General features: G+C 42.4%; 1 protein-coding gene across 2 annotated transcripts; it reads right to left on the bottom strand.

Moving 5' to 3' along the window:
* Positions 1 to 12,088: 12,088 nt before the first annotated feature.
* LOC123052608 (peptide-N(4)-(N-acetyl-beta-glucosaminyl)asparagine amidase) lies at positions 12,089 to 21,739 on the bottom strand. 2 transcript variants are annotated; one of them, XM_044475854.1, is made up of 17 exons: positions 21,435 to 21,739; positions 21,179 to 21,346; positions 20,922 to 21,092; positions 18,921 to 19,022; positions 18,742 to 18,828; positions 18,382 to 18,464; positions 17,430 to 17,543; positions 16,411 to 16,465; positions 16,229 to 16,315; positions 15,569 to 15,624; positions 15,428 to 15,487; positions 15,227 to 15,314; positions 14,371 to 15,105; positions 14,236 to 14,296; positions 13,693 to 13,795; positions 12,434 to 12,565; positions 12,089 to 12,332 (listed from the first exon to the last, which is right to left on the bottom strand). In XM_044475854.1, exons 1-17 carry the CDS (start codon positions 21,570 to 21,572, stop codon positions 12,242 to 12,244), a joined length of 2,331 nt encoding a protein of 776 aa, XP_044331789.1. In that variant the 5' UTR covers positions 21,573 to 21,739; the 3' UTR covers positions 12,089 to 12,241. The 2 variants fall into 2 exon arrangements, 1 of the variants encoding a protein (XP_044331789.1); XR_006424823.1 differs by having other exon boundaries at positions 16,229 to 16,465; positions 18,382 to 18,467; positions 21,435 to 21,672.
* Between the last annotated feature and the right edge of the window lie 481 nt (positions 21,740 to 22,220).

The raw sequence follows: 22,220 nt of genomic DNA on the forward strand, positions 1-22,220 counted from the left end.
ATAGCCAATGTCACTTGGGATCAGTTTCAGCAAGCTTTCCGTACCGCACATGTCTCAACTGGAGCTATGAGCATGAAGAAGCGTGAGTTTCGCAACTTACGCCAGGGAAATCGTACTGTGGGGCAGTACATGGACGGGTTCAGTAAGTTAGCTCGCTATGCCCTGGATGATGTGGCCAGAGATGCCACGAAGTAGGAGAAGTTTATGGAAGGGCTGAATGATGAGCTGAGTATGCAGTTGATGGTAGCAACATTTGCTAACTACCAGGACTTGGTAGACAGGGCTCTTATGATTGAAGGGAAGCAGCAGCAGATAGAGAGACGCAAAAGGAAGTATGGACAAGGGAAGTACAATTCAGGAGCTTAGCAGAGACCTCGTTTTACCCCGAACTCGGGAGGACACACCCACCATAACCATGGAGGCCACACTCACAATGGACGAAGTTCGTATAACCATAGTGGCCCCAAGAATGGGAATGGAGGAAGCAGCAGCCAGAACCGTTCCAACCCCTCTACACCCGCCAAGAAGGATCTAAGTCACATTACTTGTTTCAAGCGCGGGAAGACTTGACACTATGCCACCGAGTGTTCTGAAGCCAAGAATGGAAATGGCAATGGAAGCTCTGGGAAGAAGCCCAACCCTTTTCAACAGGGGACAGGTGAACCACGTTAATGTGGAGGAGGTCGAAGAGCAGCCAGATGCAGTTATAGGTAAGTTTTTGATTAAGTCATTTACTGCAATCGTTCTTTTTGATACTGGTGCGTCGCATTCATACATATCGAGGGGATTTGTGGATTAGTATAAGTTGCCCACCAAAGTTCTTAAAACACCTATGTTAGTAAGCTCGCCAGGAGCGGAGTATATGGCAAGCAGAGGATGTTTTCAGATGCCACTGGCCATAGGTAGCCATGTTTTCCCCTCAGACCTAATATTTTGGAGTCACAAGGATTGGATGTGATACTAGGCATGGATTGGCTATCGATGTATGGAGGAAACATCGATTGCGCTAGTAAGTCGATACTTCTCACCACCCCTGAGGGAAAAAGGATTAAGTATGTATCTAGGCATGCGCCGAGGAGAACCCAAGTGAATTCCCTCTCAGGAGTTGTTCAGGAGGAAGTACATGTAGTGAAGGATTACCCGGATGTATTTCCAGAAGAACTACCAGGCATGTCGCCGGATCGAGACATAGAGTTTTTGATAGAGTTGTTGCCAGGCACCGGACCAATATCAAAGATGCCCTACCGGATGCCCGCAAATGATCTGGAGGAAATTAAGAAGCAGATTAAGGAGTTATTGGAGAAAGGTTACATTCGACGAAGTTCATCACCGTGGGGAGCCCTAGTGCTCTTGGTTGAGAAGAAGGATGGATCTTTGAGAATGGTTGTTGATTATCATGCATTGAATGAAGTAACGGTCAAGAACAAGTACCCACTACCGATGATCAACGATTTGTTTGACCAGCTGCAAGGAGCAAAAGTATTTTCCAAGATCGATTTGCGATCAGGATACCACCAGCTGAAGATCCGAGAATAGGATATACCTAAGACAGCTTTCACCACAAGGTATGGGCTATATGAGTACACAGTCATGTCATTTGGATTGACTAATGCCCCCGCCTATTTCATGAGTATGATGAATAAGGTGTTCATGGAGTTCTTGGATAAGTTTGTTGTGCTGTTCATTGATAATATTTTGATATACTCGAAGAATGAAGAGGAGCACAAGGAGCATTTGCGTTTAGTTCTCGAGAAGCTCAGGGAACATCAACTATATGCCAAGTTCAGCAAATGTGAGTTTTGGTTGAAGGAAGTTGGATTCCTTGGACATGTTATATCAGGAGAGGGTATAGCAGTAGACCCTACCAAGGTTCATTCAGTCACTGATTGGTTGTCACCCACCTCAGTAGGAGAGATCCGCAGTTTTCTTGGACTCGCAGGTTATTACCGGAGATTCATTGAAAAAAATTCCAAGATTGCGAAGCCCATGACAGAGTTGTTGAAGAAGGACACCAAGTTCAAGTGGACCGAAGAATGTGAGGCTAGTTTTCAGGAGTTGAAGAAACGTTTGGTTACAGCCCCAGTGCTAATTCTTCCGGCTATACGCAAGGATTTCCAAGTGTATTGCGACGCTTCTCGCCAAGGACTTGGAGGTGTACTTATGCAGGACGGAAGAGTTGTTTCATATGCCTCACGTCAGCTTCGACCGCATGAGTTGAATTATGCCACGCATGATTTGGAATTAGCAGCCGTAGTGCATGCGCTCAAGACCTGGAGACATTTTCTTATTGGAAACCATTGTGATGTGTACACGGATCACAAGAGTTTGAAGTACATTTTCACTCAGAAGGAGCTGAATCTCAGGCAAAGGAGATGGTTGGAGCTCATAAAGGATTATGATATGAAGGCCAATGTCGTAGCAGACGCTTTGAGCCGGAAGAGTTATGTCAATACCCTCGTAAGCGGAGGATTACCGCAGGAGTTAGTTGACGATCTCAAGGAACTCCGTTTGGAGATAGTTCCAAGAGGTTTTGTTGCAGCAATGGAAGTTCATTCTACATTATTGGGAAAGATTCGAGAAGCTTAGAAGGATGATAAGGAGATTGCTGAGATAAAAGAGAAGATGAGCCAAGGAAAATCCAAGGGTTTTCGTGAGGATGAGCATGAAACTTTATGGTTCGAGGATCGTATATATGTACCCAATAATGCAGAGATCAGGAAGTTAATACTTCAGGAAGCCCATGACTCGCCATACTCAATACACCCCGGAAACACCAAGATATACTTTGATTTGAAGGAGCGTTTCTGGTGGACAGGTATGAAGAAGGATATTGCCGAGTATGTAGTTGTATGTGATGTATGTCAGAGAGTGAAGGCAGAACATCAGAAGCCAGTAGGATTACTACAACCTATGCCGATACCCGAATGGAAGTGGGACAAGCTTGGCACAGATTTCATCACCGGATTACCCAGGACACGGTCGGGATATGATTCCATCTGGGTAGTAGTTGATCGCTTGACCAAAGTGGCTCACTTTATCCCAGTGAAAACCACTTACACGAGTGCGAACTTGGCCAAGATATATATGACGAGGATCGTATGTCTGCACGGAGTTCCGAGGACCATCGTATCAGATAGAGGAACACAGTTTACTTCAAAGTTTTGGAATCAGTTGTACCAGACTTTGGGTACCAGGCTAGAGTTCAGTACATCCTTTCATCCACAGACAGATGGACAGACCAAGAGAGTCAATCAGATTCTGGAGGACATGTTGAGAGCTTGTGCATTAGATTATGGATCCAGTTGGGATGATAATTTGCCTTACGCGGAGTTCTCATACAACAACAGTTATCAAGCTAGTTTGAAGATGGCACCTTTCGAAGCTTTGTATGGGAAAAGGTGCAGGACACCGTTAATGTGGGATGAAGTTGGAGACCGTTAGTTGTTTGGACCAGATTTAATTAAGGAGTCAGAAGAGAAGGTCAAGTTGATTTGCGACAGACTTAAGGTAGCTCAGTCCAGGCAGAAGAGTTATGCCGATACAAAATGCAAGGAGGTAGTCTATGAAATTGGAGACAGTGCGTATCTTCGTGTGTCACCACTTCGAGGAGTTAAACGATTTGGAGTTAAGGGAAAGTTAGCCCCGAGATTTGTAGGGCCATACCGAGTTTTGAAGCGTATGGGAGAAGTGGCCTACAAGTTGGAGTTACCTGAAGGACTGTCAGGAGTTCATGATGTGTTTCACGTTTCCCAGTTGAAGAAGTGCCATGCTGAGATGGCTGATATTCCTCTGAGAGATACAGTGCACCTGGAAGCAATTCAGTTGGATAGTGATCTGACCTACGAGGAGAAACCCGTCAAGATTCTCGAGTTTGCCAGCCGAGTTACCCACAGTAAGGTTATCAAGTTTTGCAAAGTTCAGTGGAGCCACCATACCGAGGATGAAGCCGCCTGGGAAGGAGAAGAAGACCTACAGAAAGACCACCCACACATATTTTCTAGCCAACCTGAATCTCGAGGGCGAGATCATCTTAAGGGGGGTAGGTCTGTAACATCTCAATTTTCAATTTGGATGTTATACATAGGTCATCATATGCATATCATATTTTATTTGCATTTTGGTTGTGATCCTAGAAATCTTAAGCAACTCAAGGACCCAAGGAGAGAGTTGGAGATTTCATTTATTTTCATATTTGAATTTTCTCAAATTTGAAAAGAGATCAATTTGTTTTTAATATTTTTCTCTCCGAATATTTCTAATATTAAAAATAAAAGAGAGAAGATAATATGACTTCTTCAAAAGGAGAGGAATATTGGAGGAAAAAATTTAAAATCAAATAAATATTTTATTTGGATTTTATTTGTTATTTTATTTGAATTAGAAAAATATGCATTATTTAAAATTGCATTTTTAGGCCAGAAAAATCTTCACTTTTTTCTAAATATTTTATTTAGACGGTGAAAATTGTTTTTGGCATTTTTTAGAATTTTTTTATTTTATTAGGAGTTTCTTCAGCGGAATTTTATTTTTTAAAATAATCTTTCCCGCCCGACTGGGCCGAAGGCCCAGTCGAGCAGGCCGGGCCAGCCGCGCCGCCTCCCCCGCTGACTTGAGACGGGAGTCCCGAGGATCGCCGCCGCCGTCGCCATGTCCCGCTCTGACACGAGCCGCCGCTGCCTCCTCCCGCAAGGCAAGCCCCCCCCCCCCCCGGCCCCTTTATATATCGCCGCCCCGCCGCCCTCTCCTCCCCAAGCCGCAAAGCCGGCTCCCGCACTCCACCGCGTTGCCGCCGCTTTTAGCCGCCGCCGCGGCCCGCGCCGGGTCCCACCGGAACCGCCGCCCGCCGCCCATTGACCGGTATAAAAACCGCTCCGGTTCGCTGGTTCACTTCAGGTTTTTTCGGTTTTCGCTTTCTAGATCGGTTTAATTTTTAGGGTTAGGGTTTTCTCGGTTTTTCTCGATCGGATCTATTTAGTGAACGTTCACCCGAACGCCTCTGTTCGTGAACGCGTTCATCCGTTCGTCTCTGATAGCGAATGTTCGTTCGTTAGTCTTTTCTTTTTATTTTATTTTTTGGCCAGGGACCTATCCACGATTATTTTTATCGCAGATTAGCCCCTGATCTTCAAACCCTCGCAACGTTTTGCTCGTTTACCCAAATCCAGTGAAACCAACGCCAAAATCTTCGTCTCGAGCCCCTCTTTCCAGTTAATCAATTTGAACATGGTTTTAACAAATTAAAAATTGGTTGCAAGCAGATTTGAGTTCGAACTTCTTTTGATCGTAGTTTGATTTCGTAGCTCCGATTTGATTGATTCTTTTTGCAAATCGAAGCTCTTCAGTTGAACCTTCAGTTGGGATCTTTTTATTTGAGTTTTACCCTTGCATCTACGCCTGATTGCTTATGTATGTTATTGTTTGTTTGCGATAGAATTTCCGGAGTGCGAAGCGTGCTACTACGAGTCACTAGAGTTTTCAGATCGTCAGCAAGGCAAGTAACACTTTGATCATATCCCTTATTACCCAGTTTTTAAGCATTAGTTTCATCCCTCAAACATTTCATGAGTAGGATTGATAACATGTGGGTATTGGGAAGTAGATGATGAGGTAGTACCTATTGCCCTTTATTTCAAACCCTGGGAGTTACTTCTACATTATTCTTATACTGCTATGCTATGCTCGTAGACGTGGTTTGGTTGAGTGATTCATGACAGATGTGAGAGATTATTATGAACTAAGGGTTTATTTAAGGTGGCTACTTTAATACACATCTGGGTGGATTGTTTGTGGGCACCTGGGGAATCCAGTGTTGTCCAAGGAGATCCCGGGGAATCCGTGTGATCATCCTATGGTTCGCCACCCAGGCTCAAAGGGATCATAAGATTATTCATGCTAGAAACTTCCGTGTGCAGCCACAAGCCATTATGGGCTCTGGCATAGTTGAGTAAGTTGTGGGATTCCTTTCCATGATGGGCTAGCAGATGTAGGGGACTGTAGGTGTACCGACCTATCTATCCGTTAAGGGGACCTCTTCGGAAAGACTGTGTCTCGGTCATCCGTTTCTCAAACACCATGCAGTGCGAGAAATACAACAGAGAGAGTCTTGTGGGAAAAGTGCGCAAACCTCTGCAGAGTGTACAAACTAATCATGGTTAGCCGTGTCCCCAGTTATGGACATCTTGAGTATCTGGTTCTTGAATTATTATGATGATATCATCACTCTTAATTAATTTGTTAGGTTATTGATTATTAATTTTAGGATTGAGATGGGGTTTCCATTCTCAATCTTTTCAACCAACTTTGTAGTTAAATAAAATATCATTTGCAGTAGGGAAAAATTGGCTTTACGCAAACATGAAAACCATAGAGCCTCCACCAGCCATATATGCATATAGTGTAGTTGTTATCCTGTTCATTGCTCTACATTATTATTTTGCCAGCATATTCCATGTGCTGACCCATTTCAGGCTGCAACGTATTATGTTGCAGAATTTTCACACGAAGAGTAAGGTGCACTAGGTCGTTGTCATGCACTCAGCTATGCTGTTGGAGTTGATGGACTCATTTACCTTTGATGCTTCCGCGGTTATCTTATTTAGATGGCCTTCAGCCATATTATTGTAATAAGTTCTCTTTTGAGACATTCGATGTAATAAGTGTGTGATTGCACTCTATTATAAATCCTTCAAGTACTATGTGTGTCAACATTACCGATCCAGGGATGACACTTATGCACAGAGATTTGACCGTTTGAGGTCGGGTCGCTACAATCATTCTTCCAACTAATAATCTCAATGTTGTTTTTGGACTATCGTTACACTTAACGATCTCCTAAGATCCAGAAAATGTGATCACCAACAACACTTGAGCTAGTCCTAGAGGCAAGACTAGGAACCTCTTATTTTACCATTTATTATTCCACACGGGCATATTAGTTTTCCACTAAATCGCATATTCTAGGATCATAGCAGTTAAAGCATAGAATATAAACTCTACAATTATGAATATGGAAATATAATAATACAAATATTATTTCCTCTAGGGCACATCTCCAACAAAATCTACATCTGTTGGTCATGACCAGGAGGGTTCCCACAACTTTACTTGGTCCAGACAAAGCCCATATTGTATCACGGTTACACATGGAAGCTACTCTACTTTGAACTCGTACAATCCCTTTGATAGCTGGGTGGAATTCCCTGCCAATGACTACACTCCGATGATCCAATCAAAGCCAGCCCACCCAGATCGACTCATTAATTTAGTAGTTAAGTAGTCAACCATAAGTAACCTTTAGTGTGATCCCAATCCATGTTATAGCAACTGAGCAACTACTCGTTGGTTACAAGATCGTTGTAAAATGGACTACTGGGTTCTATCAAGCATAAAGTAAAAATCCTATAGGGATTTCCTAGTTGGAACAACTACAATGCATAAAAACATTGGTTATGATCAAAGGTTCCACTTGCCTGGTATTGATGATTCTTCAATCTCACAATCCTGATCAAGCTACTCTTCGCTCTCCCTACAATCTATCGTAAGTAAAGAGCAACCATAAACAACCATACAATACAATAAAAAACATATAACAAGTGTTGTGCATGGTATCAGTGTCATTGTGTTGTGAGATCGTGTGTCAGTGTTAACTCATAAGAGTTTGGAAAACAACATAGTGGTTGTTAATTTGAATATATGTGACATAAGGGTTCACATGCAAGTATCAATAAGGGTTCATCACATAAGGAGTATGTGATGTCAAGTTGTGGGTCAGATCCAACTAGACAGAATCTTAACAATAGAGTCAAGGTCTGAATCTTGGATAGCCATGTTCATACTCAAGTCTGAATGGCAGTTCAAACTTATTGACCTTTCATGAAGTTTAATACACACTAAGTGTCTAGGTTTCATCTTGGGTTCATCAACTTGGTTTGACTTCCAATTTGAATTAGTGTTCATCTTATTTGAATTCAATTTGAACTGAGTTAACAATTTTATTTAGTTCCCCTAAGTTAAATTTGAACCTAAATTCAAATACAAGTCCAATATAATTACTAAAGTTTCTTTATTTGATACAAGTTCAAACTAAAGTCAACTCTATATCCAAAATGATTTACTATGTGTAAATAGCTTTCAAACTTTATTTAAGTTTGAATTAAACTGAATTTAACTTAAAGTCAATAGTCACACCACAAATATTTAATAGGTTCAATTCAATTTACTAAACCATATTGCAATAATTTTATTCAAGCTAAACCTATGGTTTTTAAAGTTATAATCAAACTATGTTTGAATTTAATTCAAATTAATTTAACTTCCTAAATTCAAATAATAATCCAAAAATATTTACTAAAGTTCATTTTTAGGTTTCTGAACCTAGTTGCGAAGTAATTATTCCAATAAACATCTTAAATTCAAAGTTAAACAAAATTTAGGTTTAAACATTGTTTGAATTGTAGCTACTGTTTAACTATATTCAAGTTCAAATTTTAAATTATTTAAAATTGTACTACAGTAGCTAAGATGAAACTGTATCTCACTAGATTCACTTTGCAAAAAGTATCAATTTCATTGGATTTATAATTTGCAAGTTATGCCCTATTTAAATTCAAATTCATTCTATTGGAATTTAAATTTGAAATTATGCAAATTATAAATTTTATTTATCTAGGTGAAAGTGAATTTCCTAAGGATCATTTTGCAAAAAGTTTCACTCAATTTGGACTTATACATAAATAGTTATGATGGTTAGAATATCTGGGGGTTTCTGTAAAATTGCCAAATCAATTTAATTAAACGAATTTTCTCAGGATAAGGTGGTGACATGGCAGCTCCTGATTGGTTGATACCGATTCAAATAAGTGGGTGTGTTTGTGTCGTGCAATCAAGATCTGACGGTCGGGAATAGATCAGAGGGGGTCGGGGTTTCCACTCACCGGAGATCTTCGATGGAATCCAGCCGGTAAACGCGAGCATGGCGGCGCTGGCCTCGGACATGGTCGCTCCGGTCGTTCCCGTGGGTGCTAGAGATGGCAAAGGGCATGGATGGGTGCGGCTTGGCGTCACGGGTCCTCTAGTAGCCTTGGTGGTTGCTGGGGATGAGGGAAACGACGTCGAGGGGTTGCCGGAGTTGTGCACGATGGCGACGGCTTCGGTAAGTGTTGGCAAAGCTCAAAACTGAGCGCATGTGGACGAAGCAAAGGGCCAAGGAGATGCAGGAGAACATACCGAAGACGATGGACATGGTGCGCGGGTCAGACGCGTGCTTGGCTCGCCGGAGTGAAGCCCGCGGTGGCGGTTGGGCTCGGTCCTCGTCGGAGTTGGGCGTCGAGAGGTCTTGGGGCTCGCGAAGGATGAGAGTTCACCATGAAGCAGCGAGTTGAACGGTGGCAGCGGTGGGGCATGAGGGATTGCGGCTTGCCGGAATTGCGCCGGCAAGATCCTAGGTCAGTACGGCGGAGAGGGGGTCGCGGCGGAGCAGCCTAGGGACAAGGGGTGCTACGGCCATGGGGCTTTGGGAGAGGGCGACAGGGTGGATTTATAGGACATGGAGGAAGGTCCTGGCGTGGCCGGAGTGCGCGAGTGGGGGTATCGTGGGCGTGGGTGTGCGGGTGGGGTGCTGGGCTGGCTGGCTAGTTGGACTATGGCCTGGCTAGCTGGCTGGTTGGGCCCTTTCCTTTCCTTTTTATTTTATTTTTTGTTTCTGTTTTTCCCTTTTTCTTTTCTTTTTTTTTGTCTGTAAATTCAAATAGGTTTTGAATTTGAATTTTCTTCAAACTTAAAAGTTGCTCTAAATTCCAAATGGAATATTTATGACTATGCCAAACTTTTGTATGGACATTTTGGACATATATTCCTGCATTATATTTTCCTTTTGAATTTGAATTTGGTTTCAAAACCAATTGTGTTTCAAATCCAATTTAAAAAATTGGCAGAAGGTCAAACTCATTATTTGGACTTAAGAAATTCCTTTCCCTGCCAAATAAATGCAAAGCCATTTTTAAATAATTTCCCTTGACTTTTTTAATTGATTTCAAAACAGATCCAACTCAATTATTTTGGGCAAATTCATTTGGCTTTGAATATCATTTGGGTCTTGTTATGGATATCCTTATGCCCAAATAATATTTCAAGATGGTTTGGTTCCTGCCAATGGCTAGCTTTGTTTCAACTAGTTGAATTGGGATTTTAACCCTTCCTAAGCAAACAATCAAGCAAATCAAAGTTAATCACAAGCAATCCTATGCATTTGTGGGTTTTTTCCTAGAAAATTTTTAATCCCCTAAGAAATTTTTTACATACTAGATTTGGAAAAAATTGGGATGTGACATATCATCGAGGATGAGAGAGGATAGTCGCCTACAATAGGGTACATGTGGAGTCGGAAGATCAAGCAAACAGGATCCAGAGATTCCTCGTACCGTATCACAGGATCGAAAAGCGAGAAGCTCATCACCCTCTCCAAGGTGAACTTGTTGAGCACATGCGGGTAATACATGACACTTGATTGTTGTGCTTTCATTATGTTTTATTTGGACTTTACGTCATTTGGACTATATGTTGTGTTTAAATTTGAGGATTTAATTTGAAATGACGTTGAAATGTGTGCATTGGAAATATGAAGTTTTGAATTAATATGTTGTGCAAAAGTAGTTGAAAAGGGGGTTTATATGCAAAAAATGGAAGAAATAGCAAAGGAGAAATTAGGAGTGGACTACATCGCAAACGGTTGTATCACGCGAGTCGGCTGGAAGTTGGACGATATCATGCTAATTTCATGCATGTGAGAGCATCTTTTGATAGGAATGATAGACTGCGCATATCAACAAGGAATTCCTTCTTTTTCGGGAGCTCATTCGAAAAGAACTCCAAAGTTAAGTGTGCTTGGCTTGGAGCAATTCTATGATGGGTGACCGACCGGGAAGTTGGTCCCTGGTGCACGAGTAGACACAAAATATGCAGAAAAAACTAGCGTTGGTCTGTGCGGATAGCCAGGCGTAAAGGCCGGGAACCGGTGGCTATGGCCGGGGCGTTACAATGCAACAATCACATCTCTACACCCTCACAACCACTAGCCAAATCCAACGTTACAAAGTAAGTCACACTGGAATACCATAGCAAGAACGTTTGTTTTCGTATTTTCAAAAAAATAAGGAGTAAGTTTTATTAAAGAACTAGGTGCAATAAATTTAGTCCAAAAACTTGAGAGTTACATTTTAGGTTGAGGGTTAGAGATGCCCTTACATGTTCCCTCCCCTGTTCCATGATTCATCTACGCATGTTCAAACCCACAGAAACATTGCCCAACATTTCCCTTATAAGCATGTAGACGGACGGCGTACATGATTCATCGAATGTCCGCATGATGATACTAATGGACTTTGATAAGTGACATACATGTGGCATGAATACATGTCAACTTCAAATTTTTTTTATGACAAATTTAGTCACGCGAGGATGGCAATTTTCTTTCCGGATGACTTTTTTGTTTTTTTTTTCCTTTCGGATGGCAACTTTAGTTATAAAAAACGTCAAGGCTGGAAAGCTTGATACCACACGTGTGGCACTTATCATTTGGGAGACTAATTAAGTCTAACACAGCTATTAAAGTAACAAGAGTTAGTGTGCTTTTGGGCGCGGACAGATGCGAATGCGTCCGCCTCCATCCCTACCCCCTTGTACATGCGTCGTTCAGAGAGAGACGAGCACCCATCCCCTCGCCGACCGAAGCTAAAATTGTGCCTCAGCGTGAATCCCTCCCTCCTCACCGTGATTGAACGAACGAACGTCATGCCTCGTGGTAGGTTCGACAGTTCGGCAATTTTAGCGAAACCCCTTGCTGCCATTCATATAGCCAAGGAAGTGTTATCCATATGAAACGCTTGTGTTAGCATTAGGGAACAGGGGGTGTTTGAGCCGATGGGGTCAGGATCTTGAATGGGACGTTTCATTTTGGAGGCTCGAGGATATTGAAGGCCAACAGATGCTCATAGCGCATTTTTGACAAAGAGGGAAAATGACGAGGTAGTCGAGGTGCCAACCCATAGTGTTGCTAGCGGGAGTAATGGCGATGCACAGGTGCTCACAGGGAGAAAGGAAAGGAACCTCTTCCAGAGTAGAACCGGAATTTACAATCATCCAAGATAATCAGTACAATTATTGGTTGCATGTAGTACTGGCCATGATAGGTGCATGATTCAACAAGGTTTTGTTGGGTTTTGTACACACAAATTAACACCTGCGATCAGGCCATGTGTGTTTCCCCGTAGAAATCGATGGATCCTATTTGAAACCTTGGATTGGCACTAGATTCTCTCCCACGTAGAAACCGAAACCTGGCAAAGGCAAGCAAAGCGTAGCTTATTTTTAGTCGCAAGAATAATACACGTAGAATGCAGCATGACTATATCAGCCGATAATAAACCATAAAACGTACCGAAGTACATTTGCTTTGTATCTCTTGTCAACAGTAAATGATTTCCTACAGAAACGGCTGCCGAAGATTACAGAACTCCGAGCATCAATAGTATTCCAGGTAGAACCTTGGTCTGTGCTCCCTTCAAGGACCCTGCAATGCAACATTGTTAGTAACTTGCAGAATATCATCATTTCAAGACAAATTTTAGCATGGTCCCTCTTACCTCCCCTTTTCACATGAGAGGTAAGAGTGCATAATAGATCCGAACCATTGATTTGAGTAAGTAGTAGTCTGATTAAGGGGCTGTTTGGTTTGTGACTATGGTTGCCACATGTTGCCGCACCTAAGGTTAGGCAACTTTGACCAACTTAGGAGGGTGTTTGGTTCAAGCCTTACCTTAGGAAATATACTTTTTGCCACACTAGGGCCCCACATGACATACACTCAAAAAGTGTGGCAAGATTCCCTTAGGCTTGCCAACTTGTGGCTCTCATTTTGAAGAACTAACCTTAGGCAAGTGTGGCAAAATTTGTGTGGCAAAATGTGGCATTCGTAGGCCTAGAACCAAACAGCCCCTAATTCTTACCTTCTTACCTCCCATGTGAAAAGAGGGGGTAAGAGGGAGCTTGTTAAAATTACTCGCATTTCAAAGAAGGTTAAAATCAGGCAAAGCTAGTGACATACTACTCTCTAACAGGCAACTTCTATTAACAATATGAATAACTTGAGTAGCAAGTAACACCGCTCGCATAAAAACCCTCTGTAACTTAATGTAAGAAGTTTTTTAACACTGTCATAGACTCTAAAAACATCTTATAAAAAGATAGAGGGAGTACTTCGTACTAAAATTAACAATGTTGTCAGCGATACAGCAACAAAAATGGCAGGAAAATGTTGCGTCGCAGAATATCCAGAGGGGTATAGGAATGGGAGGAGTATGGAAACAGAATGGATTATTCTCTGATTAACTGATAGATAATAGATATGTGCCCTCCCTGTGCTGGCTGTCTCATCCCCTTAGCAGGCTATCTCCAACTTCAGGAAATAATATTCTTTACCTGGAATCTAATCCTAATAAATCCCCAGGAGATAAAGATGTTCAATTGAGATACCCTGCCTTGGCCTGGTGTGTCCCCTATAGTTGTAGGGCTATAGGCCCATGACAGGCGCTCATGAGTTATTTTACGCGCATAACATACAGCATAAGTTCGATAGTCATTATACAGAATAGAATCACATCAGACAGCCAAGGAACAGTTTTTTTTTAGTAAATGTACCAGTCCATTGGATCCCTCTCAGGAGCATCATTAGCTGACATCAAATCATATGACTCCAACTCGCAAGTTTGGCCACCATGCACCTTGTACATTAGCCAACATCCTGCAAATTGATTTTGCCATACAGCAAATCAATAAAATTCCCCAATCAATCAATCATAAGTAGTTGGAACAATTCAATAGCGTTCTTAAGCACAACATGAAAATTCTGCAGAACATCAGCTCGACAGTTGACCAGACACTACTGTCAAAAACTGGTTGGCTGCATATGACATGAAAATGGTGCTCGCTTTCTTTGGCCGTTGCTTTATAATCTAAAGCGGGGGGAAACCCTATTTTGAAAAAAAAATCACAGGAGTACAAACGAGAAAATATATGCTACTACCTCTGTAACTAAATGCAGTTCAATTGAACTGAAATGCAAAAACGTCTTATATGTTAACTTGAAAAACTATCTTATATTGTGGGACGGGTGGAGTAGTATTTTATAAAGAAAATGAATGATAAGATTGTGAACAAGTTATATTGGTAGCACTAAATTACCTTTGGCTCCATCAGGTTCTTCCCATTTGGACAAGCGAATGCCGTCAAAGGCTGCTGTTGCCTGAAATGATTTCAATATTTTAGGGCAAACCCTGATAAATAGATACATAAAAATGATTAATTTGCAACACATACAATTCCAATTGGGAGCTGCTCACTGCTTGCAAGGACTGAACCTGAACAGAGTCTATTGCCTCTTGGGAATTGATGACCTTTTGTGTAAAAGATATTGCTCTTATAGTTACTTAGTATCTCATCAACTGCATCTAGTGCTACTGGTAATGCTAAGGACGTATGTATTAGATTTCCATCTGTAGCCACGGATGGATCTCCAACAGTGTGTAACTCTGCTTTTAAAGAAATAGCAGAAAGCAATCTTTCAGCAGAGGGAAGTATCTCAAAAATTTGCTGCAATTTTTGATCTAATGTGACTCTCCTGCTTTTGAAGTTGGCATCTTTAAGATTTTGCATCAAGCTCCTCAATGTGACGAAAACTTCAATGATTCTTTCATTAGGGATGTTATTATCACAAAAATGAGAAAGAATAGCTGAAAGAGCATCATATATTTTTGAAACATGAGCATCCACGCATCTCCGAATAGGACACGACGAGCAACTGAGTGAGTCTGCTTGGCCCAATTCTGACCTTGCTGCTCTCCATTCCACAGAACCACTTTGCCTTCCAGGTAGAGATATGCTGTTGTTAACTTCAAGATAGGTAGCTTTACTAAGTTCCTCGGACTCTTTCCTGTCACGGTTTTCTAAGGCTAGGAGTTCATCACTTGACAATCCACTGCGACACTTTCTAGTTATATTCATCAGAATAGCTGAAACTGTATCCTCGGAGGTAATGGTCCGCCTAGAGAGAACCTGCAAATGTAAAGCCGCATGGCACATTAGGTAAAAATGAGAACAATTTCTTCAAAAACAAGGTCGCCAATACAGGCCCCCTACCCCCAACGCAGCCCCTAACCAAGCAAGAAAATTCTACCTCATGCCACTTTCTGGTGTAGCGTTTTGTTATATCATGTACTCCATCTTTTGAGATACCAATTGCATAATCTAATTTCTTGTTCCACCTAGAAAATCGATGCAACACAACATCAATATGAAGTGAAAATTAGACAAACTATTAGATGAATTATATGTCAAAATAATATGCAGAAATCAGTTGGGTAGGATTGTATTTTACCCTTTCTCATACAGCAAGGGATTATCATAGACTCCTTCGCATGGATCTAAGTGAATCCATCTAAACATTCCAGAACTGTGGCATTAATAAAATGGAAATAAAATGCCGCATTTGAAGCAGTGGTGGATAGGTCATACTAACCTCCCATAGAGGTTTGAAAAACATTCTGTCCAGACATGATCAGTGAAATCCAGAATCTGTAAAGTAAAGAATAGGCATATTCAGTTGTTGACCACAGTAGAATTAAAAATTTAGGGATTCATTTGCTAAAAACAGAATTGTAGCAGAGCTTAAATTGCCTTTGTAAAGAAGCATATTTATTGAACTACACTAAGAGCAAAGACCAGTCAAGGCAGCAATATGGCAATTGGACGAGCACTCCAATAAGTGGTTTTTGGAGAAAACAAAGCAACTGAATGATGAAAAAGAATACTCACAAGAAGCAGAGACTGGAACCTTTTTAAGAGATATAATCAGTTATGAATCTAGTCTAGCATTCAGTACTTTTTTTGACCAGCTAGTGTTCAGAACTTCAGTGTCTCATATAATCATAATATTAGCACATGTTACTTCAATGATTAATTGAGTGGGAAATCCAAACCAATTGTTTCATACTAACAATTCAGTAACTGAATAATGTGGACATTTGATAATTCTGTATTCAACTAAACCGCCGAATATGAATGAATATGCCAGATAAGGAAGGCCGTCAAACCATTTGACAAATATGGAATCACTTACAGTGAAGGAAACCATAATCATTACTGAAGCTAATACGATTATGAGAATTATGAAACTAACCAAACGAGCTTCATATCCATAAACTCGACAGTAGAATGTGAAGCAATTCGCCCATTCTCCACAGCGTCCTTTCCTAGTTTGTATAAGCTTACAAAAAAGCGAGAAATGTTAATTTCCAGCTTGGTTTAAAAAATACACACCCACTACCAGGATCACAGGAGGCTAGGACAGCTTACTCATACCTTATGCGGATCATTGTATCTTGGGAAACGGGTGATGCTCGAACAATGGTTGCACCTAAAAATAGTGTATATATATATATATATATATATATATATATATATATATATATATATATATATATATATATATATAGGCAAATAAAGTTCTAAAAGTATTGACAGTACAGCACCAGGTGCGAGGAGATGAAGTATTAAAAGGATAGAAGTACAGTTGTTCCGGTATGTAGGATCTTATAATACTACAGCGCTGTGGGGCCATTCCAGAGCTCTAACTAGCATCCTATCGTGCTCATAAAAATATAAAAATACTGATCATGTCAACCTTCAAATGATCCTGCCTAGGATCCTGATCCAGATCCTGACAGCCATGGTTATTCAGATAGAGATGACACACAGAAGCGCAAAAAGAATTTGTCTTATGCTGCAGGAACAGTTGCAGGGTACATAATTTCCTGGAATTATACTTGGCAGACAATGAACATGAAGGCTATGAGAGCACACCAAAATAAGATAGCATATGTAACCAAGGGGTAACTTGGGTAAGCCTTTAGGTGAGATCTAGCAGGGCACAAGATGCATCTACCCGTGATACGAAATTTCAGATCCAAATTTGGTCCACACATTAGATCCTGCTGCAGACAGGAGCAAATTTAAATGAACAGCTTCCAATTACGTTCAAAGCAGAATTTTTCCTTTTCATTTCTCGACGTGTGGGTAAAAAGTTTATCAGAAAATGTGCAGCAAGGTAAATGCATAGCACATGAATGCTATTTATTAGAGAACTTCAGAATTTTTCATAACTTTTGTTCCTCCAAAATAAGTGGTATCACATCAAACCCAAAAAGATGAACCTAGCCAAATTGCTAGTACATAAATAACCAGGCTTCAAGATGTGGAATTGTCATTTACTTGGACATCAATTTTGCAAGTTGTTGAAGGAAACATGACCGTTCTAAAAATAAATTTGAATTAAGATAGCAGAAGTAAGTCCAACTAAATAAAATTCTACTGAATGCTACCTATAGATCTCAACACGGGAGGCACCGAATTCAATTTCTGAGGGAAGTGGGTTTCCCATTCCAACCACAGATGTTTCACGGTCACAGATGTCACAAGCTGGTGCATTAACCCATCTGCAAGGACAAGGATCACTGTTAACCAATATGCAAGATAAGCATCAACGTTAACCCATTTGCAAAGATAAGCATCAATGTTCAAAGATGAAGCGTATATGAGTTCTATCTTAAGCTGTTGAACCACACATGTAACGCTGTATAGTGTGTACTGAGTGACGTGGAAGTATAGAAATCCAAACAAAAATACCACTGATAATACCATAATAAGGATCGATGAAGTTCAAAAAGATAGCGTTTAATCTCTATGTTCCACGGGCTCAAGTGAAGCCATGCAAGTACCACTGGACATTTGTTATGGACAAACTAATCACTGAGGCCTTTTGCTTTGCTTGACTTCTTTGACAACACTGTTCGATGTTACAAATAGCATTACTTTCCAGAAACTAAATTCAAGGTTCTTCTATATAATTCAAAATGGCATAAGTAATGCCATAGAATATATATGATAGCTGTCACGTGGGTTGGCCACCCACATGCTATCTTGGGCTCCAGTTAAGGGATATATGGATATATCCCTGTTCTTTTAAGTTAGGAATCGTACCAATTAATAAACTAATTAGAGAGAAGATATTAGTTTGCTACCTAGGTTTGAGTTGTTGGGCCTCTATATATAAGGATGACATCTCGAGATGAATTAATCAAGCGGGAAGAGTTACGATCTATCTCACATCTAATTCATACTCATAATCCCTAATCTAAACCCGCTTATCAGTTAGCTAACACCCGGCGATCCTCCCAGCGGTAATTACTCTCATGAAACCATATCAGACACAAGACACTAATCATCTGCAAAAAGAAATAACCGAAAAAAGAGTCATGAGAATGTTTCAGTAACCTGAATGATTGCTTAAACCAGAAGAGCAATTGCAACAGAAAGGCATGATCCTCTTCATTTTTCGAAGGACTGAAGATCCCTTCCTACTAAAGAATCTTGTATGAGAATTTCTGACAAGACATCCCTTCAAACATAGAACTTGATATAGCAATCCACACCATTACGACAACAAAAATATCCAGACGCAGTCATGGTGTTAAAATTTATAGTAGTAAAATACGACAACTTTCTATGGAGCCAAACTTGTACCAGAAAATATACTTTATCATCAAGTCCAAGGAAACATAGTTCTATAGAAATATAGAGAACATCAAGACAAAAAAAAAGTAACTAACAGAAAGCCAAGGCAGAAACAGAAACCTTGGCCAGTGAAATCAGCGCCTTCTCCTTAAGTTCATCTACAGGAACCGTCTTCAGAGCTGCTTCCTGACGCAACGGATCCTCGTACTACATCCAAAATGAGTGTCAGCAAACAAGAACCAGAAACAACCACAATATTAAGGAATGCTTTGCAAATGAAAAGTATTCCAATTACATACCTTCAGAACCTGGCGCATGTATGGCTCAACTCTTTCTCTGAAAACCTCTCCTCCGTCACTTTGTATGCTGTACTGTTGCAGTAGAAGTGCCTCTTCTTCCGCCTAAGAAAAAATCAGTAAGCATAGTTATATTTTCCTATAGGTGCCCTTTGGTTCAAAGGAATGAAAGAACTTTCCAAATTCCTACGGACTGCTTTCCTACACCCCAAATCTATAAAATCATCGCAAAGAGCTACGAAGCACCGATACGTGCAAAACCTGTGTATCCCCGTCCTGTACGTCACCGATGCGGCGATAAGCATGATACCGCAGCGATACGTGCATCCCTGGGGTATTGTGATTTTCGATTTAAAACAAAAGAAAAAAATTGCCGATATGCCGCCGACACGGCAGCGACACGGGAAGCCCAGTAAAAGCCCACTCCACCACTCGCAAAGTCGTAACCCTAAACAGCCAGCACTCTCTCTCGCAGTTTGTTGTGCAGCAGATTGGATCAAGGATTCAGGTGCGACCACACGAGTGCGCCGCCGCGTTGCTACCACCACCGCCACTGCCTGGACTGCCTGGATTCCATTGCGGTCATCTGGACTCGCCTCGCCGCTCCGTGGACTCGTCTCGCCGCCTCTTGGAGTGTCTGCCGCCGCCTGTTGGCCGTCACCACTCACCAGCAAGGTGTCCCCCCCCCCCCTTCCCAATCTCTGCTCTCTCCCAGTGGTGTCTGGTCCTCCCGCTCTTGCTGGCTTGCTGCGTGCTGATTCTGTGTGTGCTTCCTGCCGAGTGCATGCGTGCTGGCTGTGTGTGTGCTTGCTGCGGCGTGTGTGCGTGCGTTCGTGCTTGGTGTCTGTCTGCGTACTTGTTATGTACTTGTGTGCATGCTTGCTAGCTGCAGCTGGGCACTGGGTGCTGGCCTCTGCTGTATCAACTATGATTTGCTGCTGACCTGCTGATGTTGCGGCTAGTGCTAGGGAGTGAAATACTAACAATGACATCTGCAGGCCAATCTTCAGTTGAGAGGCTGGGAAGCATCAAGCATGTATCATTGGGTAAGCAAGCTACGAGCCAACGTCTTTACTGTTTTCAGCTTTTCATGCTTAAGTGTTATGTATATTTCAAATTCTAATACTAGCATATGATGTATTTTGCAAGTACCATGAGGATTCAATAAATTGTTGATCATTCAGTCATCGAGACGAGGACTTGATGAAAAGAGGCATGGATGCAACTTATGGGGCAGTATTTTGATCTCATCTCATGCATTTATTATTCTTTGTCTTTATAACATGCCATTTTATTAATTATTTATCTATACTTGCCACATCGCCGTATTGCTGTTTCTGGAAATTGCCGTATCCCGTATCCCCGTACCCATATCGCCGTATCCGTGTCGCCGTATCGGTGCTTCGTAGGCGAAGAGGGTAGCCCTCTTGGAAAATTTCCTTTCTGTCTAACTATGGCATCACTCAGTCTGTGTAGAAGATTAATTTGTTTATCCTGTGGAGCAATCAAACTTCTATTACCAATTCCAGTGTTTCCAATTCCTGTATGATTTAGCATGTCATGACTCATGACATCCTATTCCTATGTTCAAAAGGGGATCGATATTTGGATTTCCTTCTCTCTCTTTTCCCCTAGGTGAAGTACTTCAGTATTTAAACAAGGGATGCAATTGTTTGCTGCCCTCAAACTACATTTATGCAAGTTTGAACAGATGCAGGTATGAAAATCGAGCATAGCTCTTGCCCTTTTCACTGCCCAATCAAACAGAAATGATCTTTAACAAATGTAAACAGTACAAGACCTGCCGATACCATCCAAACTGCAATGCAGTAAAATGCAGTGCCCATGTTTCACCCTAGTCCAACCCAAACTCCAAACTCCAGAGCCATCGCGTGAACTAGATTACCAGATCAATTTGCACACTAAGCAGGACCAACTCCTGGACCAATTCGATACCGCACTAGACCATCCGATACAGCCAGGGATGTCATAACGAAACCGCACCTGAATCATCCTCGCGAGCTCCTCGTCGGACTTCTCCTGCGCCCTCGCAGCTGCAGCCGCCGCTGCATCCACGTCATCCCCCTCGCCGATGGGGACGAGGCGGAGGACCTCAGAAATGGACTCGAGGTCGGTGCCGTCGTCGACCACGGAGCCATCCGCCTCCACCTCGATCTGCACGGGCACTACACCGGATCAGAGTACAGCGGAGCCAAAACACCCGGATGATCGCGGGGTGTGAGTGGTCTGGGAAACTGCACCTCAATCAACCTCGCCAGTTCCTCATCGGACTTCTCCTGCGCCGTCGCCAACGCCGAAGCCGCGTCCGCGTCCTCCCCCTCGTCAATGGACATGAGGCACAGGCCCTCGGGGATTGACTCGAGGTCGGTGCCGTCGTCGACCACGGAGCCATCCGCTTCCACTACGATCTGCCGGGCACCACACCGGATCAGCGAACAGCAGAGCGAAAGCACCCGGATGATCGCGGAGTGTGTGTCGTCGGGGCGGGGATCGAACCTTCTGGAGGTCGGGCGGGACGGAGGTGAGCGAGAAGATCTGAAACCGGAGGACGTCGAGTCCGTCCTCCGTGTCGTACTCGACCGTGTGCTCCTCGTCGGCGGGGACCTGCCGGACTAAGAACCTGCGAGCCACCATGGCGTTATCTCTCCGTGGACCAGGTCGCGGCGTAGTCCACTACCAAGGCCTCAAAGGGTTTGCGTGACAGGTGGGAGGAAAGGCAATGGCCGAAGCAGCGCATAAGGGCATGTTTGCTTCTTTTTTTCGATTCTATAACCCCCGAACGTGCCATATTTTTGCTCCTCGTCCCAAACACGTCCTGAGCCGTTGATTGCAAGTACGCATCTTAAAGCACTTACAATTGCCAGGTCACGTTTTTCTGGTCGTTCGCTAGAAAGGACGCGCGTCCCGAACGTCTCCTTCATCTCGCCATATCAGTCGCTGTCGGATTACAGGTTCCGTAAACCCTTAAGAGGTTCGAACTCTGGGGTGCGCACGAAGAACACTCTCTCCCCAGCTCGCTCGCTCGCTCAACGATCCCACGGCCTAACTCGACGAATCCAAAGAACAAGAGACACAGGGGTTTATACTGGTTCGGGCCACCTTGCAGTGTAATACCCTACTCCAGTGTGTGGTGAATTGCCTCGAGGGGGCTGAGGATGAATTAGTACAATGGATGAACAGCCTCGGGGTGTTCTTGAGCTCGATGAGCTGGTGGCTGTGAGGATGATCTGAATGATCCGTCCTTTGCTACGGTGGTGGCTAGGTCCTATTTATAGTGGCATT

Source organism: Triticum aestivum, chromosome 2D (assembly GCF_018294505.1).
Source record: "Triticum aestivum cultivar Chinese Spring chromosome 2D, IWGSC CS RefSeq v2.1, whole genome shotgun sequence".
In the NCBI taxonomy this organism is placed as follows: Eukaryota; Viridiplantae; Streptophyta; class Magnoliopsida; order Poales; family Poaceae; genus Triticum; species Triticum aestivum.

Excerpts from the sequence above, each read along its gene's own strand:
- LOC123052608 (XM_044475854.1), bottom strand. The coding sequence starts at position 21,572 with ATGGTGGCTCGCAGGTTCTTAGTCCGGCAGGTCCCCGCCGACGAGGAG. Across the intron at positions 14,297-14,370 it reads AGCAGCTCCCAATTGGAATT|GCAACAGCAGCCTTTGACGG; the intron begins GTATGTGTTGCA and ends AAATCATTTCAG. Across the intron at positions 13,796-14,235 it reads AGAACCTGATGGAGCCAAAG|GATGTTGGCTAATGTACAAG; the intron begins GTAATTTAGTGC and ends ATCAATTTGCAG.